Genomic DNA, 20,881 nt, shown 5'->3' on the forward strand with positions numbered 1-20,881 from the left:
AGTGATCACAAAGAGTTGACCTTAGATATCTAAATTTTGCTTCTCCTAGAGAAGTACAAAGCATAAACTATAACTTATACACGTTTTTTAGTCAAATTTAAGTTTTAAAAATTGTGTTTGAATCATGCATTTTATTTAGAAAAAATTTAAACTTTTATGAGTTAAAGTAAAAATTCTCCCAAAAACTTATCAACTTGATCGTTTTTAAGAGACAAATTTTTACCACTAATCTAGAAAAAAAAAGTAAAAATGAGCTCCAATGCACTTGTAGATAAGCTGAGCATATATTAAGTACAATGTTGGATGTAGAGCGGATTCAACTAAATCCACTACTTTTCAGTACTCAAATCACCATGATTTATTTAATTTAAAATTTAAAATTCGCCTTTAATTTGAGCTAAGGTATTAGAGAACTGTGCTTGAATCCAAAGAAGTGAGTGCGTCGGGGCTCAAAAGAAGGGAGGAACACCATGCAAAATAAGAAGGCAATTGAGGGAAGCCATGAGGACTTGTATCGCATGCTCCAAAAATAGTACTGTCCGTCGGAATTTGGTGTTCGACATCTTTCTCTTCTGCTTCAGTAACTGATTCATCAGAATCATCGTCGATTGATATCACCACTGCGGAGGAAGGAGGAAGAAACTCTCTCCATTGTCCACCAATATTAGTGTTGTTACTTGATAATGAGGTTGGTGAAAGATCACTATGAGGAGGAGGAGCCACCTATTGAAAACATGATCAATTAGTTAAAATAGTATGTTCCATTTAATATGTAAGTTAAATTTTTAGATCGAAAACATGATATTAAGGCTGACATTTTAGTTAGTTGTGTTCAAATTTCAATCAAAAAGAAATGTCACTGCTTAGAGCATGTTTGGATTGACTTAAAAATTGATCAAACTCTATTTTTAAATTTTGGAGAGTGTTTGACAAAGTTAAAAATAAATTTAAAATAATTTTAAAAAAATTTAAAACCAAAAATTTGACTTAAAAATCATTTAAATTTTTTTAACTTAAAAACTACTTCTTCTTAATCAATCTAAACGAACTCTTAATTTGTCCTAATAAAAAGAGTAATTAATTAAGGGCATGCATGCGTGGGGCCGATGATCACACAATTTAATATATAATTATACTAACAACCTCTTGTAAATGCCCGAAGCCAGATGTGGAATTGTAGTGGGATTGAAACTCAGGTGCTGCGGTTAGCAAATGGACAACTTGTCTGAAATTAACAACTTCGACCGTATAGATTTTTGGGGGAATTGGTGGCAATGGAGCTATAGGCTTCTTGTTGATTGATTTTGATGGAAGGCTACGAACTTTATGGAGAGTAGAAAGATATGGCTTTTCTTTCTTTTCTTTATGTTGATTATGACCAGCGATAGAAGCACTTGAAGAACTAGAAGAGAAGGAATTAGAAGAATATATTTTAGCACATGAATACGACTCCATTTTTAGCTATCAAAGCATAAACTTGTGTGAGATATTAATTGGAAAACTTGTTAAGAAGAATTTATATTGTTAATTTTGTGTCCTTGTAAATATAGTGAAGGTGGGAGATTTTGTAAGAAGGAAATATTAATTGTAGAAGTAATAGAAAATGAGTAAATGTGAAGGATGTAATGTGAAGTTTGTCTCGAGCGTCGGCCATATATATGGATGGATGAAGCTGATCAATGTTAGTCATTAATTAGCTTATAAATGAATCCAATATTAATGTCCACTACTGCTCAATTTTGACCTAATTAAAATATGGCTTTATTTATTTTGTTTGTTTCTTATTATTTCCTTTATTTTTTGAACGAAGGAAATGTCATTCAAGCTGACTATCTGAGGACTGACCTCAGATACATGTGCATCCTTGGAGTTGTTTAATGGCGGCGCCGATTCTCTCTTTCCCTCTCTCCTGCAACTCCTTTTTCTTTTCGTTTTTTATTCTCTCCTTCTTCTTCGAACTAACGATCTTAGAGTCAAAAATGAAGGGTACTTGAAATTTTAGTTACTCCGTCTATCTTAATTTTTTGCTTCTCCAGATTAAAAGTTAAAATTATGTAAATTTTGACTAAAGTAACACTATATTTTTTCATTTTATTGACCGACTATTTATAGTATTTTTTGTAATTTTTTTAAATATTTTTTTGGCCTTTCTAAAAGAAAAAAGGAGTTATGTTGGACAAGATCTCACTTGAAAGGAGAACTTAATTTTTTTTAGAGTTTTGTCAGTTACCATCTGGAAGAATCACAATTCCAGCAATTACCCACTTCTTGTTTTCTTCTGCTCCCCTCTCCCTCTGACCCTTCTGTAACTCAGCTTCAGGAACAAGAATCTCAAGCTTTTTGGAAAAGTCTCCTTCTTCTTCTTTTTTTTTCTTTTTATTTTCTTTTCTTTTGCTTGTTTTCCAACGAATATCTCCAGATCTGTTCAGATTTGGACTAGATCTATTGATTTCCGGCGGCGTCTCGCGGTTTTCCATTTTCCGGTGTGAACAGTGTTTCCGGCGTGAATAGTGTTTCCGGCGTGAACAGTGTTTCCGGCGTGAATCAGGTTCTTTTCAACTGGAGTTGGTACCTCCGGTTTATCTATTTTTTTGTTCATACACTTATCGTTGCATTTTGCTAACTTTAGATTTTTGAATAATTTATTAATTCCTACATTTTTTCGTGGCTTTAGATAGTGATGGTAGGTTAAGGTCATGTTCTCATTCAGGGACGGGGTCGGGGACGAGGGTAAGGAGGGGTAAGTGGGTTAAAGGAGCGTCTAGACTGAGAGTTGGTTCTTGGAACATTGGAACGTTAACGGGAAAATCCATAGAGCTAGTTAAAATTCTAAAGAAGAGAAAGATTAATATAGCTTGTGTCCAAGAGACCAAATGGGTAGGTTCTAAAGCTAGGGAGGTAGACGGGTATAAGCTTTGGTTTTCAGGTAGATCGAAATATAGGAATGGGGTAGGCATTTTAGTAGACAATGATCTAAGGGATCAGGTAGTGGAGGTTAGGAGAGTCAACGATAGGATGATGTCGATTAAGGTGGTCGTTGAAGGGAGCACATTCAACATTATTAGTGCTTATGCGCCACAAGCGGGCTTAAGAGAGGAGGAGAAGAGGCGTTTTTGGGAGGATTTGGACGAGTTAGTGGGAGATATACCACCTACTGAGAAGCTTTTCGTGGGAGGGGATTTCAATGGGCACATCGGGTCTATTTCAGGAGGGTATGATGATGTGCATGGAGGCTTTGGTTACGGGGTCAGAAATGTAGGAGGCCTTTCACTTTTGGAATTCGCAAGAGCTTTTGGGTTGGTCATAGCCAATTCGAGTTTCCCAAAGAAGGAAGACCACTTGGTAACATTCCATAGTTCGGTGGCTAAGACTCAGATAGACTTTTTACTCCTGAGGAAGGTCGATAGAGGTCTGTGCAAAGACTGTAAGGTCATTCCGATAGACAACCTTACAACCCGACATAAGCTTTTGGTGATGGATTTAGGGATCAAGATGATGAGGAATAAGAGGGTCGGGGATGATCGACCTAGGATCAGATGGAGGAGTTTGACCACTGCAAATGCCCTGGAGATGGGAGAGAAGTTGAAGGCCATGGGGGCCTGGGATAGTAATGGAGATGCGACCAGTATGTGGGATAGGACGGCTAGTTGTATTAGGACTGTGGCAAGGGAAGTGTTGGGAGTCTCGATTGGTAGTCGTAGTCGGCATCGAGGAGACTGGTGGTGGAATGGAGAAGTGCAAGAAAAAGTGGAAGCAAAGAAGATGGCGTACGCAAAGTTGATAGAAAGCACAGATGAGGTGGAGAAGTGGACGAATATGGAACTTTATAAGATAGCGAGAAAGGAGGCGAAGTCGGCGGTTTCGACGGCAAAAACAATAGCTTTTGAACGCCTTTATGCTGAACTAGAAGAGAAAAGTGGGGATAGAAAATTGTTCAGGCTAGCCAGGGCGCGGGAGAGAAGGGCACGCGATGTGGACCAAGTGAAGTGCATTAAGGACGAGCATGGAAAAGTATTGGTAGACGAGACCCTCATTAAACAGAGATGGCAGTCCTATTTCCATAAACTCTTGAATGAGGAAGGGGACAGAGACTTTGTGTTGGGAGATTTAGAACATACAGGGAGGCATTGCGATTTTGGGTATTGCAGGAGTATTAAGGTCGAGGAGGTTAAGAGTGTCGTTCGTAGGATGCGCTGGGGAAGAGCAACCGGACCTGACGAGATTCCTGGGGAATTTTGGAAGAGCACGAGCTCTGTAGGTTTGGAGTGGTTGACTAGGTTATTTAATGTCATCTTTAAAACGGCAACGATGCCCGAAGAATGGAGGTCGAGCATAATGATCCCTCTATACAAAAACAAAGGGGATATCCAGAGTTGCAACAACTATAGAGGTATTAAGCTACTAAGCCATACTATGAAACTATGGGAAAGAGTGGTAGAGATGAGGGTGAGGAGAGACGTGTCTATTTCAGAGAACCAGTTTGGATTTATGCCGGGACGCTCAACTACAGAAGCCATCCATCTTATGAGGAGACTCGTGGAGCAGCATAGGGAGAGGAAGAGGGACTTGCATATGGTATTCATCGACCTAGAAAAGGCTTATGACAAAGTCCCAAGAGAAATACTATGGACATGTTTGGAGGCTAAAGGTGTACCTATGGCATACATTAGGGTGATCAAGGACATGTACGAGGGAGCCAAAACCAGGGTAAGGACAGTAGGAGGGGACTCAGAGCACTTCCCAGTGGTGATGGGGTTGCATCAAGGATCAGCTCTTAGTCCTTTTTTATTTGCCTTGGTGATAGATGGATTGACGCGACAAATTCAAGGTGCGGTGCCATGGTGTATGCTTTTCGCGGATGACATAGTCCTGATCGATGAGACTCGCCGCGGAGTTAACGCTAAGCTGGAGGATTGGAGACATACCTTGGAGTCTAAAGGGTTTAAGTTGAGTAGGACAAAAACAGAGTACTTAGAGTGCAAGTTCAGTGAGACACCTCAGGAGGTTGGCGTTGAAGTTAGGCTTGGTGCTCAGGCAATCCAAAAGAGGAGTAGTTGCAAGTATCTTGGGTCTATCATGCAAGGCTGCGGGGAGATTGACGATGATGTCACACATCGTATTGGGGTAGGGTGGATGAAATGGAGGCTCGCTTCCGGAGTGCTATGTGACAAGAATGTGCCACCAAAACTTAAGGGCAAGTTCTACAAAGTGGTGGTTAGACCGGCTATGTTGTATGGGGCGGAGTGTTGGCCAGTTAAGACTTCTCACATTCAAAAGATAAAAGTTGCTGAGATGAGAATGTTGAGATGGATGTGTGGGCACACCAGGAGCGACAGGATTAGAAATGAGGCTATTCGGGACAAGGTAGGAGTGACCTCGGTGGAAGACAAGATGCGGGAAATGCGACTGAGATGGTATGGACATGTGAAGAGGAGAGACACAGATGCCCCAGTGCGGAGGTGTGAGAGGCTGGCCATGGATGGTTACAGAAGAGGTAGGGGTAGGCCGAAGAAATATTGGGGAGAGGTGATTAGACAGGACATGGCGCAGTTACAGCTAACGGAGGACATGACCTTAGATAGGAGGGTGTGGAGGACCCACATTAGGGTAGAAGGCTAGTTCATAGTCTCGTTATTCTTCTCTATTCATAGGCGTAGTAGTGCATTACGATCTCTTGCGCTTTGACTTCTGACTTCTGATTTCTGTTATTTCTGTTATTATTTATTGCTTTCTATGCTTTGATTACTCAATTTTTATTTTTTTTTATTTTTTTTACCTGTGACGCTTTCATTATTTATTTAATCGTTATTTGTTATTTGTATTTATTTATTTGTATTTATTTGTTATCTATTCGTTATTTGTTTGTTGTTTTTCTCATAAAGCTTTTAATTTTCTATTCTTATCTAACATTTTTATGCATTTATGGTTTTACTGAGCCGAGGGTCTCCAGGAAACAGCCGTCCTACCTTGGTAGGAGTAAGGTCTGCGTACATTCTACCCTCCCCAGACCCCATGTTGTGGGATTTCACTGGGTTGTTGTTGTTGTTGTATCTAAATTCAATCTCAAAATATTAAATTAGTCTAATGAAATTTAGCTTTAATGATTGATCAAATTAATTTTTAAAAACCAAAAAGTATCACATAAATTGATACAGTAACACCTAATATGCCTTAAATATCGTGACTAGGAACGGATCCATCTTATGTCAAGTGATTTGAAAATTTTCCAGCATTATATATATATAAAAATAGAATATCACTAGAAATAATATAAATAACGCTTCTTGAACAAATGAGCTTCCTTTGGCGCGCGGTTGATTTAGTCATTCTCTCAAGTGACTAAGTTCTAACCTTAGCAAGCGCTAATTTGTATTTGCTTTATGGTTTTTCCATAAAACACTTGTTTTTGTGATAAAAGTAAACGTTGTTGAGATTGTTGTTGAGATTCAAACCTCCAATTTGACAAATTAGAATAAAATAAACAAGTTGAACCAAAATATAATTTGTGTAGTATTGTAGAAATTTAATTATTTGTCAAAAACGAAACTGATCATGATAATAAGTTATAAAGTTAAACCTAAGTTGTTAAGGAGAGTTTCTGTAGTTTACTTGATTTATAATAGTTTATAACTCTGTTTAACAAATCTATTACATTTAGCTTTCACACAAACACCTGACCATAAAATAATTAACATCTCACTTGGAATAGGTAAACATTTAAGTGAACTAAGACTTACCTCATAACCCTACTAGCCCGCTATGGCAATACCTATCACGCTCTGGCGTCCTCTCCACAGCGAAATTCCTCCCGCCAAAGTGGCCTAGCCGAAGACAGTAACTCTAACTTCTCCCACAATTCCCTTTTTTCACATATATCAACAGAACACCATCAATATCTGACTCTAAGTCACTCATCTTATTAAACCACACATATACTGCTCTCCGTTTGTTTACCACGACCTCACACCTATGTTACAAATGCATCTAGCAACCATAACATAATCTGAACATGCATGTCTATAGAAGCACATTACCGATTTATCATTTTAAGAGTAATATACAGTTTCACCGTGTAAATCTCAATTACAACTGTTAACATGGTAACACTTGGACCTTCGGTCCTTTCATATCAATGATTACACAGAATGGGCATGCTCAATTATCATCAAGTCAGTCTCTTTATCATCACACATATAGTTAAGATCAATTTACTGATGATAGCCACACAATGGTTCTTTCATGGAATCCATACCCAAACTATTAGTGTGTTGGTGTGACATTCGATCCAATATTTAGTATGTATCGGAACGTGAAACCCAATTCAATATATGTGTCGGAATGCAACACCCGATTCAATCTGTGTATCAGAATGCGATACCCAATCCAATATCACAATCACAATGCATAATCACAGTCCACAACGAATAGTTCACATACTTGCACAATCAAGTAATCAGGCTCATTGCATGTAATTATCCACAAATAGTCATTTCATTAGTTTTATTTCATATTATTGCATGATTTCACATGGAACTGTCACTACGAACACACACACAAACACATATATATATATATATATATATATATACTGGACCCCCTTGATTATCACAAGTCTTAGAATCTCACTCTAACCCAGTAATTTTCTTACACATTAACTTTACAAGGACCATTAACCATATCAACAAGAAGTATTAAGATTAACAATCAAGAACTAGACTATTATCACTAGTCACAGTATAATCACAACCCATATAGTACATTCCTACCATAAACAGCAATAACAACACATTCAACCATCCAGACTCCGTGCCCGAAGGCCTAAATATGAAATCTCCCGTCAATATACAAAATATTATGCAATGGGAACAGATTTATAACTACTCAATTGAGAAACCTAGCCTACCTCGGTGTCAAACAACTGCTGCAGAAGTATGATTGCGAACCTTGACTCCTTTAGTGAAACTTAGCTTGTTCTTGGTCTAAAATAATAGCATAATACAAAATCAATCACAAATGGCCTATATACTTTTAGATTATATGCAAATCTCAAATTCCAGGCCAGTCCCATAATTTTTTCACCCAAACTAGGGTTTTCCTACCATTAATTTCAAGCAAAACCATCTTTCAATGATCACCCACCAACAATTGTGGGTTCTAGGAATCGAATTACAAGCTTAATGAGTAAATTACTTACCTTTAGCACAAATTAGAGTGAAAACTAGTAGAAAATCGTCCTAGGTCGCTTCTGATCTTTTAAGAACGAAGTGGAAATGAAATAAATCATTCTGCACTTTTTTCCAACTTTAAATTTTATCTGTCCCACCACAGCAGGACCATCCCGCTCTGACGGTCCCCACCATAGTGGCCTAAATCTCTCCATAGCGGCGTTAACACAGACAGTGATTAGTAAAAAAAGGTATAAGTTTTTATTCTAAACTCCAAATTAGGAAAATTCGGTGGCGTTAGAAAAACGATTCATAGACCTTTCATTTGATAGGTGATGGAATACCTAATTTATTATAGTATGAGAAAGACGGTCGTTTGAAGTTGATTCTAGTTTGAACTCAAGTCCAAAACTAAATCGGAAAGACACTTTCAACTCAACTTTGAGATAAGAGCATAGTACGACCTTAATTCACAACTAATATACTCGCATATCAAGGAATTGATCCTAGCTTGTGACAAAAGAGATTCTATACCTTTACTGCAGGTATTTTTAGTAACAACGGGCTAGATCGTTATAATAGATATCAATTTATGCCTTGTTCATCCCTGAATGACAAGACGTAGGAGAGGGCATGAATTGATCTAAGATTTTTTCGAAATCAATGATGAGACACCACTACAACTTAGGGAAAAGATCACATCCCAGACTAATCCCTTTATGCCAAACACTATATCCAGAGTTTTACAAACCCAAAATATACTCCGACAGTTTCTATGGGATACTACATCCCTTACGTATCATGATACCACCCTATATTTTTCTCAAAAACTACCTCTCGAGATACTAAATATCTCTAGACCACCTAATTCATAAGGTTTATTAAATTCTACGCTAACTGAAACCTTGTCGACTCTCATATTAGGAGAAATTTTACCCGAGTACTTACACCCTAACCAACAGTATAATGAGCACATCATCCCCACTCAAAGAGCAGTAACCACAAGGTATCTCACGAATCGAACACACGAATCAATAGACCACAATTAAGTTTATAAGAATGCGCATTTATAATCAATAATCGAGCATCAATCATATTCGCCAGCAAAAAATTTTGGCATCACACTCTCCATCCCATCACATGATCCTAGAACAAATGCAATTCGGCATGCTCACATATTAATAAAGAACGACAAGTTCAAGCAATTCACTATCATAATGGGACTATCAAAACATAGCATAAGATTCCATCCTTGTCAATATCAGGCATTTGCAATAAATGATCTTCTCATAGAACCTACAAACACCTATTTGTGTGTCAGAACGTGACACCAGATCTAAGATTTGTGTCGAAATATGACATCCAATCCTAAAATACAAAACAACCATAGTTACATCCAGTATTCAATATTATGTTACCAAGAACAAAACCATCATAAAATAGGCCAACAATGATTATTTCACATAAAATTTAGCATTTTTCTCTATTTATATACACATATGCATACCATGAAGTAATTGAACAAGTCTATGAAACACATACGGAAAACAAAACTATCACCTACGTTGCCAACCCCTAAGGTTTATCACCAATATCCACATATTATATATCTCTGTACATACTACTATGTCCATTGCAACTTCACCCGTCTATATGCAATAATATTACAATCAATATCTTTCAAGACAGTTGAAGGCCCATGAGAAAAACTATTCTACTCATGATTTGGAGTTAGCAGCTGTGGTTTTCGTGCTTAAGTTATGGCGTCATTACCTATATGGTATGCATTGCGAGGTCTTCACCGATCATAGGAGTCTTCAGTATATATTCAGTTAGAGGGATCTAAACTTGAGGCAACGTAAATGGCTTGAGTTGCTGAAGGACTACGACATGACTATTTTGTATCACCCAGGAAAAGCCAATGTGGTGGCGGATGCCTTGAGTAGGAAGTCCTCTAGTATGGAGAGTCTTGCCGCGATCCGAGTTGAGGAGCGATCATTGGCTAGAGATGTTCAGAAGCTGGCTAATAGCCTTGTCCAGTTGCAGATTTCAGAGGATGGTGGTGTTCTTGCCTTTGTGGAGGCACGTTCTTCCTTGGTTGAGCAGATTTGGGAGAGACAGTTTGAGGATGAGAAGTTATGTATCATTTGAGACAAGGTATTAAGAGGTGAAGCTAAGGAGGCAGTACTTGATTCGGAAGGCGTATTAAAGATTGGAGGCATAATTTGTGTGTCTAAGGTGGGTGACCTGACTAGACTTATTTTGGAAGAGGCTCATTGTTCAAGGTATTCCATCTATCCGGGAGAAGCCAAGATGTATCATGATCTGGGCCAGCACTATTGGTGGTGTGGGATGAAGAAGGACATCGCAGAGTTTGTGTCCAAGTATTTGACTTGCCAGCAGGTAAAGTGTGAGCACCATCACCTGGGGGTGTGAGTTAGAGGATGTCTATTCCCACTTGGAAGTGGGAAATGATCACCATGGATTTCGTTGTGGGTTTACCTCCCACCGTGGGTGGCTATAACTCTGTATGGGTGGTGGTTGATAGACTGACCAAGTCTGCCTATTTTATTCTAGTTAAGGTGAGGTACACAACAGATAAACTAGACCAATTGTATATTAGTCAGATCGTTTGGCTTCATGGTGTCTCAATATCCATCATTTCGGATTGGGGTTCAGTATTCACTTCGCACTTTTGGCAGGCATTATAGCATGGTTTGGGCACTAGACTTGATATGAGTACTGCTTTTCACCCACAGACCGATAGTCAGTCCAAGCGGACGATCCAAATGTTGGAGGACATGCTCCGAGCTTGTGTTATTGATTTTGGTGCTAGATGAGATCAGCACTTGCCCCTAGCAAAGTTTGCCTACAACAGCAGTTATCACTCCAGTATCTAGATGGCTCCATTTGAGGCTTTGTATGGTAGGCGGTGTCGATCCCCTATTGGATGGTTTGACTTAGCTGAGATGGACTCCTTAGACACAGACTTGCTTAGAGATACTATGGAGCAGGTTTGTAGGATTCAGGGTAGACTCTTGACAGCCTAGAGTAGGCAGAAGAGTTATGCAGATCGGAGAGTTCGATCATTGGAGTTCATGGTGGGTGATCACGTTTGGCTTCGAGTGTCGCCCATGAAGAGCGTGATGCAGTTCGGGAGGAAGGGCAAGCTCAGCCCTCAATTCATTGGCCCATTTGAGATTTTGGCGCGAGTTGGAGAAGTGGCTTATAGATTGGCCTTACCACCTAGCTTATCGGTTGTGCATAACATGTTTAATATTTCCATGCTTCGGAAGTATGTTCTGGATGAGTCTCATGTGTTGTCACTCAATTCAGTGGAGTTGGGTCCAGACTTAACATTTGAGGAGGAGCCTATAGCCATTCTAGATAGGCAGGTTCGTAAGCTTAGAACCAAGGAGATAGCTTCAGTGAAGGTACAATGGAAGCACCGTTCAGTCGGAGAGGCGACTTGGGAGATAGAGGCTGATATGAGTGCCAGATATCCCTATCTTTTTGAATCTTCAGGTATATTCCTTTACTTTATGTTCGAGGACGAATATGATTTTTAGTGGTGGATAATGTAATGACCCATTTGGTCATTTTAATAATGAGTCATCTCTCTTCTATAAAATACTCTCTCCGCAAATTTAAATTAGAAATTTAGACCTTTCGGTAACTTCGGTTAATTAGTAGAGGGATAATTTTAGAAAATTAGTTTAATTAGTGGGCTAAAGTGTTAATTTATTTAATATTCTATACCATTTTTTTTATATTTATTAAAATAGGTTAGTAGGGTTTGTCACTTTTAGTATCTAATTACTTTTTTAAAAACAAAATAGAACAGAAACTCACCTGTCTTGAAAGACGAAGAGCAACCACGATTTCTCGAGGTAAAAAAAATAATCTATTGATTTAGAACATATCAATTAGTTTGCATAGTTTTATGTCTTCTGACTTTTCATCCACTATTTTATTCTTTGTTAGTTCAAGTTTTTAAGAAGGAAAAAAAAACAAGAATTGAATTGCTGCACGAGTTATGTTGGAAAATTTCTAGAATATTAGTGGTAAACTATGGGTAATGATTGGACAATAATTGTGGGATAATTATTGGGCTAAGATGCTATAGAATGGATCATTGATTTATTGACAATATTTTTTTTATGTCTGTTTGTGGTCTAATTCGGTGGTTTAATATTCATTTACATGGTTAGATCCTAGTCTTTGCGTACCTTAGCTTTGATTTTGGATTTTCTTATAGTTATCATTCTATGATTCAAGTATTGATATATGTAATTAAATATTAGGTGTATTCTATTAAATGAAGATCATTAGATTTTATGTATTTAGAGAAATTGGGACTTAACCCCAGGCTTAAAATTTAAGACTATGAGACTTGATATACTAATTGACATCAAAATTAGGAAATTGACTATAGATTTAGGTCTAAGTTAGACATGTAGTAATATGGGGGTTGTTCTTCTCGAAATCTTATTGTGGTTATTTATTTGATTAGATTATATTTATTTGGAGGCCCAACGAAAAGGGAAGGCTTAAGTTCCGGAGTAATTGCTTGATTATTTGAGGCAAGTGAATTTTTAAACCTCAGTTTAAGCTTATAAATGCTTGTATTTCCGTGTTGTGTGTACTAGGGAGTAATGAAAATTGGACTGGATTATTGACTGTGTGATTGGCCTTAAAAATAGAGATGAGGGGTGTAAAATGGTGATCTAATGACATGTATGGTGGAATTGATATGTTGTGAGTATGAGTTTATTTTGGACAGGTGAAATGACTATGTTGATGTGAGATAGGAGAAATTATTGTTGTTGTCATGTTATTATCGTGAATTACATGAACATGAAATTATTGCATTGGTTCTAATACATTGCGTTGATACTGAAATGATATGAAACAAAAAGGGTTGGGCCACATGCTCCGTGGCAGATATTATGAAACAAAGGGGTCGGACCATACGCTCTGTGGCAAGTATTATGAAATAAAGAGGTCGGGCCACATGCTCCGTGGCAAGATATATATGTTGAGGGGACGGGCCACACGTTCCGTGGCAGGTTACATGGACAGAAATGTCCCCCATGGATTCCGGACTGTGATTCAGCGGATGTGTACCGATAGAACAGACATGCATCATTTCATTGCATTGCATTACACCTCTCTGATATTTGTGAATTTGTGTTTACCCCTATATTGCTATGTATATGTTGATTTGATTTGATATGATTCATTGATGAGTATTCGTGGACTATATTGCTGTTATTATTGTACAAGTGTAAAGTTGGGCTGGTTTTATGCAGGTTGTAGTTAAGGAGGTTCGGTTGGGAGGACAAGAGTACTTGTATCTATTAAGTTTGGCTTAGTTTTAGTTATCCACTTGCTGAGTACCGTGTTGTTTGGTACTCACTCATTGCTTCTACACTTGTGTAGGTTGTGAGCACATGCCTGCTTGATCTCCTATGGTTTACTACTGCTTCTGAGGCTATTATCTCGAGTGTTGAGGTAACTATTACATCCATCTAGCAGGCACCTCTTACTCTTTTAATATGTTTTAGTCTTATTCTAGAGACAAAGACATTGTGACTATATTTTCTTTCATATTTCGGTAAGGTATTAGTGACTTGTACACATGACATCAATCTTGGGAGTTTAAGTTCGTTTTACTTATTTCGGTTAAGTTAAATTTGGATTGAATTCTTTTTTTCTTCCGCATCTATTTTTTATTGGGTATTAGGCTGACTTGTCTCGGTGATTTGAGATGAGTGTCATCACACCCGTATGTGGGTCGTGACAAAAAATGTCTACGAAACCAATAGATTCCAATTAAGGGTTTAAGTGATCCCGAAGGGAAGGTATCAGCTCCTTTGGAATCCACAATTGTGGGTCCCAAATGAATTTATTTTTTAAATTGCGGAGATAAAAATATTATACAAATATATAATGAAATATACACAAAGAGTAAACTAAATCAATAATATAAGGAATGGCCTAATGTTTGCCTAGCGTCAATAATATACACAATAATAAATTAAAAATATTATTCGAACTTAATTTGAATAGCTTCTTCGGAAAGCAACTCTGGATACCTGTAAATACACTTAATAAAAGTGTTAGTAGGAGATAAATAATAATAATAATAATAATAATAATAATAATAATAATAAAATCCATCTTATAAACATGTGAGGCCTTTAAAATCGATAATAATTTCTTCATCCGCCAGTTTTGATTGGTACCTTCTAAACGGAAAATCACATAAGATCCACAAGTAACAATATAAAGTAAATGCAATAAATTGAAAATAGTAACTATATAAGAACATAACATCAACACAAACTAAACAACACTAATAATAAAACGTCAATGTAACTTGTTGTAGATTTGCGAAAAAAAAAAAATTAATTTAATTGAGTCAAGAACAGACAAGATATTAACAAAATAAAGTAGCACTTCATATATATATAAAAAAAATCTAAAGTTGTCTAAAGCATAAAATAAAATATTGTAGAACAATAATGGCACAACCCTACACATTATCAGAAAGGCACAACACCACCAACCCAAATGGAGCAACAACACAATAAAATAAAGCCATAAAAATAGAAGAGACTAAATTAACGAGCAAGAATGGTCCAGTGATAACAAATATAATAATCAAATAAAATATTAATAAATTATTGGTTAAATTAATATTGACAATAAATATGACTACCTAAATTAAGAACAATATTTTGAATAGAGTTTATAGCTTAAAAATGTAACCCGCATAATTTTACCAAAGTTTTTACCATCGTTTAAAATGGGGAGGTCTCAAAAATCGACAGAGAGATTTTCTCATTGGCCAGTTAATAGAAGAAAAAATTTAATAACATAACAGAAGAATAAAAATAACCAAATAACATTCCAAAGCCGTCAATAGTGACAAAACTATAACAAATCATGATGATAATATGTCACGACCCAAAATGGGCCATGAGTGGCACCCACACTTAACCTCCTGGGTGGGAGAACCAACGATACAAACACCAACTAATAACAATAACGCGAAAGCTCAAATAAATACGTTTTCCCCAAAATCTGAAAGTCATCACATCAAGGACATCTAAAATCTAAAACTAAGTCTGGAAACATCAAACACCAAAATGAACAAATAACAAAATGTGTCCGAAAACTAAAGACACTATGCCATAACCGAGAGAATCCATCATGAGCTAGAATGATAGCTCACCCTGAAATTCGATGATCTTGAGACTGGCTAGAGCTGAGGTTGAGTCGAAGTCTGTGGAACACTCGCTGCACTCCACAAAATTAAACAAGAAAAGATACAAGTAGGGGTCAGTACAGGACAACATGTACTGAGTAGGTATCATCGGTCAACTCAAAATAGAAATTAATATACATAAAATAATAGTGAAAAATCAACAACAACACTTAACAGGTGGCAACCAATGAACAATTACATAATCAGTCAATAATATCAAGATCACACATAAGGACTCAAGCCTTCACATCACACTCTTTTGAAATATGAGTTTTTGAAGATTGGGTAGTATTAAGTAATTTTAATTTATTTCTCTTTAATATTACCTTGCTGGAACGTGACACCCAATCCAAATATATCGTGTTAGAACGTGACACTCGATCCAAATATACCATGTCGGAATGTGACACCCGATCCAAATATAATTAATTTATCATTCCTTATGATTACATTCCACTTCATTAACAATATTTTATCAAGCCTTCTTTATTCAAGGCACCATTTTTGATAGGGCAAGTTCAAGATTATGGATTTCATGGCCTTGGGATTTTAGACCAATCATAACAACATATCAACCATTCAAACCACAACAATTAAATGCGTAGTAAACTTCACACATATTACTCAATGAATATCAATCACTATTCAGAGTCTATCTATGATATAGAATAAAAAAAAACCATAACCTACCTCAACCGAAGAACCGAAGTAAAGCAAGCTAATCAACAATGTCTTTCCCCTTCTTCAATGCCTCAGACCAATCTCAATCTATCAAATATATAATATTTATAAGTAAACTAATTCGTAAACACCAATATTATATATATGTTTAACCTAGCCCCAATAACTCACCCAATTCTATAAACACGTTCTTAATCTTGATGCCACTTAACATGTCAATTCCCATATTTTCTGAATTTTAAAACTAGGGTTAAACCTCAATTAAATTAAATAATCACTTTAAAACTTGAGCCTTTCATAATGCTTTCGAATGATCAAAATCTGTTCAAATACATAATCTTCATAAGAATATGAATCAAATGACACCCATATAGCTATATTTATTTTTGGATCAAAAATTGGATCAAAAAGTTGTCCCGAGTCATTGAAGTCAAATCTGAAATTTTCTTTCTGATTATGTTCACTCATGATAAAATAAATTCACATGTCAAATTTCAGCTAAAACGGATCGTTATTCGACCCCCAAATCAAAATTTTATGTGAAGAACCCTATGGTCATATTTCCTTATTTTAGCATTATTTCTCCACCAATATACCCTAAAAATATGTTCATAATCGCATAAAAATTTAATGGAAAGGATGAGAATAATTACCTTGATGTTTTAAAATGAAAATCCTTATTTTTCTCTTCTCCTTTATTTTTCTTTTTCCCTTTATTTTCTTTCTTCCTCCGTATTTTTTTTTCCTCCCAATTTCTGCGTTCTCGCTGTTCTCTTCATTTTTTTTCTTTTATTATTTTTTTTTTCTTGTTTTTCTTTTCTGAATCAAAATTAATAAATCCTATCTTTTTCCTTTAATAATTGGTATAGAATGTTAAGTAAAATATCAACTTAGCCCACTAATTAAATTAGTTATTTAAATTTACCCCTCAACTAAATAAATATGGTTATCGAATAGTCTAAAGTACTTATAAAAATATACGAAATGCGTCTTTTATTAAATAAAAAGCTCTATTTTTCAAAATGACATAATGGGTCGTTACAATAGATACCAATTTACCCACCGTTCATCCCCGAACGGTCAAAAGAAGAGCGAGGGTTGAAAAGGGTACCTGACTCGACGAACATATGTGGATATCTTCCACGCATATCTGCCTCAGTATCACAAGTTAATTCTCAATTGGACGATGCTTCTATTGAACCTTCACAGACGCAATCTCCCTTGATCTCAACTTACGAACCTCCCTATCAAGAATAACTACAGTCTCCTCCTCGTAAGACAACTTCTCATCAAGCAAGACTGAATTTCCAGAGAATAATATAGTTTCTATCACCATGATATTTCTATAACATAGACACATGAAACACTAGGTGCACACCAGACAAACCTAGAGGTAAAACCAATTCATAGGCCACTTCTCCAATATGCTTAAGAACTTCAAACGGCCTAATATACCTCAGACTAAGCTTACCTCGCTTACCAAATCTCGCCACACCCTTCATGGGTGAACCTTCAACAACACTTGCTATCCCTCCATAAACTCCATATCCCTGACCTTTCGGTCTGCATACTCTTCCTGCCTGCTCTGAGTTGCTGGAAGCTTCACCTGAATGAGTTTTCCCTTTTCTAATGATTTCCTCAAAAGATCAATTCCCCAAGGTCTCATCTCAAACGCATTAAACCAACCAATAGGAGACCTACATCTTCTCCAATACAATGCCTCAAACAGAGCCATATTAATACTCGAGTGATAGCTATTATTATACAAAAACTCTGCCAAGGATAGAAACTGATCCCAATGACCACCAAAATCTATCACGCATGCACGAAGCTTATCCTCCAACACTTGAATTGTCCTCTCAAACTGTCCATCGGTCTGAGGGTGAAATACAGTACTAGGATCCAATCTAGTACCTAACTCAGCATGCAAGGTCCTCCAAAAGTTAGAAGTAAATTGCATACCTCTATCTGATATAATAGAAACCAGAACTCCATGTAATCGAACAACCTCACGGATATAGAGTTTGACTAACTTCTCAGCATCATAAGTCATTAGCCAGAGTTTGAACCTCTCTAGCTAATGGGCGTTGGAAAACCTGCAAATGAGCTAAACTTCCCATGCTCCCTGCTTTTCTGCTCAAGGCATCAGCCACTACATTAGCTTTTCCAGGGTGATAAAGAATAGTGATATCATAGTCCTTTAACAATTCCATCCACCTTCTCTGCCTCAAATTCAAGTCTCTCTGAGTGAACACATCTTGTAAGCTGCGATGATCTATATACACTTCACACTTTACCCCATATAGATAATGTCTCCACTGCTTCAATGCAAATACAACCGCAACCAACTCTAAATCGTGAGTGGGTAATTACGTTCATGCACCTTCAATTGCCTTGAAGCATAGGTAATTACATTCTTCTCCTGCATTAGCACTTATCCTAAATCAGAATATGATGCATCATAACAAACAATGAAATTCTTACCTTCTACTAGCAAGGCAAGAATCGGTGTAATCAATAAAGTCTTGATTTTCATAAAACACTCTTTATAGTCGCACGACCACACAAATGGAAATCTGCTTGGTCAGATTGGTTAGCTGGGAAGCAATGGAAGCAAATCCTTTGACGAACCGACGGTAGTAACTAGCCAACCCAATAAAGCCCCTTACCTTTGAGACATTGATGGGTCTTGCCCAACTCTTCACTTCTTCAATCTTCTGGTGATCCACCTCACTCCATCCTTAGAAACCACGTCCCCTAAGAAAGACACTGAATCAAGCCAGAACTCGCACTTGAAAAATTTGGCATATAACCTTTTCTCCCTTAACAATCCTAGAACAATTCTCAGATGCTCTTCATGTTCTTTTCTGCTCTGTGAGTAGATCAATATATCATCAATAAAAACAATAACAAAGAGGTTTAAATATGCCTTAAAGATTCCATTCATTAGACTAATGAAAGCAGCAGGCGCATTTGTAAGCCCAAAAGACATTACCAAGAATTCATAGTGACCATACCTGGTTTGGAAGGCTGTCTTTAGTACATCTGTTTCCCGTATTTTCAGTTGATGGTAACCGGACCTCAAATCAATTTTTGAGAAAACATAAGCACCCTCCAATTGATCGAATAAGTCATCAATGTGAGGAAGGGGATACCTATTTTTAATAGTCACCTTGCTCAGCTGCCTGTAATCAATGCACATACGAAGGCTACCATCCTTCTTCTTCACAAATAAAACTGAAGCACCCCAAGAAGAGGCACTCGGTCTAATAAAACCTTTACCCAACAACTCCTGAAGTTGGGCCTTCAACTCCTTAAACTCAGCCGGAGCCATTCTAAAAGGTGGAATGGAAATAGGGCGGGTGCCGGGCTTCAGGTCGATACAAAAATCTATATCTCTATCAAGGGCATACCAGGTAAATCTGGAGAAAAAAACATCCATAAACTCACGCACTATCGAAATAGACTCAATCGATGGCACTCCAGAACTATTATCCCTGAGATATGCTAGGAAGGCTAAACAACCCTTACTTACCAACCTCTTCGCACGAAGAAAAGAGATAATCCGTCCTGGAGCGGGAAGATAGTCACCCTCTCATACCAATTGATCCATCTCAGGCTTGGATAATGTCACAGTCTTAGCATTGCAATCTAAGATAGCAAAATTTGGAGAGAGCCAAGTCATACCCAAGATTACATCAAAGTCAACCATCTCCAGAATAATCAAATCTACATAAGTTCTGCTCTCCACAAAAGTCACAAGGCAAGACCTATACACTTTCTCAACTAGCACAGACTTACCAACAGTAGTAGAAACATGAATAGACATGTTAAGTAAGTCACAATGTAAATTGAGTCCATCAGCAAATGCGGAAGATACATAAGAAAATGTGGATCTAGGATCAAACAATACAAAAGCCAAGTTATCGCAGACCAAAAGTGTAACAACCCCTAAAATGTTGTATGTCGGTATTTCAATTCTCGACAAAAATAATACAGCCTTTGTATTTTGGGCATAACTTTTCATAGGTTAGTCCACATTAGGTGATTCAAATTTCTGGGTAATCACAACATCCTTACCTACAACTTTCATGAAGAACATAACTTCAAATTCGGAGTATAAGTAGGTCAAATAAATTAATCTTTGCAAGATATAGTGCTGTGACGGAATTGAGTGTTGATAGAAGAAAATTCATATCTCACTGTAGGTTGCTCCAAATTGGTTGATTCTTGAACTATATGAAACTAGACTTCTATATCTACAATTCTTATGAATAAACCAAATCCTAATAAGGAATTTATCTTATTCAAACGTAGCTTCGAAAATGAGTATTCTGTTAAAAAGAACTCATCTTACCTACCATGGAAACATCTAGATGCATTTGACATCATGCATGACATAAATTGTCCTCCATTTAACACCATCCATGACATCAATATATTCCATTAAATTTTCAGATTTTTCTTTATAATTATTTTATTTATTGTTAGGTCCCTCTTTTCCACCTATAAATACCCACCTTATTTCTTCATTTTATTCATCAAGCTTTCCTAAGCATTTCTTCTCTCTATATACTTCTTCTCAAATATAGTTTTAGTTTTAGTAGTATAAAAATACTACTCCGGTTATTCTTATACTCCGGGTAGTACACAAAATGCTCCAGCGAGGAGAAAAGGCTAGGGATCCAAGAGTATTCCAATTCGGAGTAAACCTTCGGATTTAAGGTATATAAGGCTTTCATAGCATTGGATTGAGTTCGTC

At 37.0% G+C, this 20,881-nt stretch overlaps 1 protein-coding gene across 1 annotated transcript; it reads right to left on the reverse strand.

The window, feature by feature from the left end:
• Positions 1-405: 405 nt before the first annotated feature.
• Positions 406-1,455, reverse strand: LOC129872550 (uncharacterized). Its single transcript, XM_055947508.1, has 2 exons — positions 1,144-1,455; positions 406-723 (listed from the first exon to the last, which is right to left on the reverse strand). Exons 1-2 carry the CDS (start codon positions 1,453-1,455, stop codon positions 406-408), a joined length of 630 nt encoding a protein of 209 aa, XP_055803483.1.
• Between the last annotated feature and the right edge of the window lie 19,426 nt (positions 1,456-20,881).

Source organism: Solanum dulcamara, chromosome 11, assembly GCF_947179165.1.
Source record: "Solanum dulcamara chromosome 11, daSolDulc1.2, whole genome shotgun sequence".
Lineage (NCBI taxonomy): Eukaryota > Viridiplantae > Streptophyta > Magnoliopsida > Solanales > Solanaceae > Solanum > Solanum dulcamara.

Coding starts and splice junctions, on each gene's coding strand:
- LOC129872550 (XM_055947508.1), bottom strand. CDS start 1,455: ATGGAGTCGTATTCATGTGCTAAAATATATTCTTCTAATTCCTTCTCT. Junction 724..1,143: donor GCTTCGGGCATTTACAAGAG/GTTGTTAGTATA, acceptor TGTTTTCAATAG/GTGGCTCCTCCTCCTCATAG.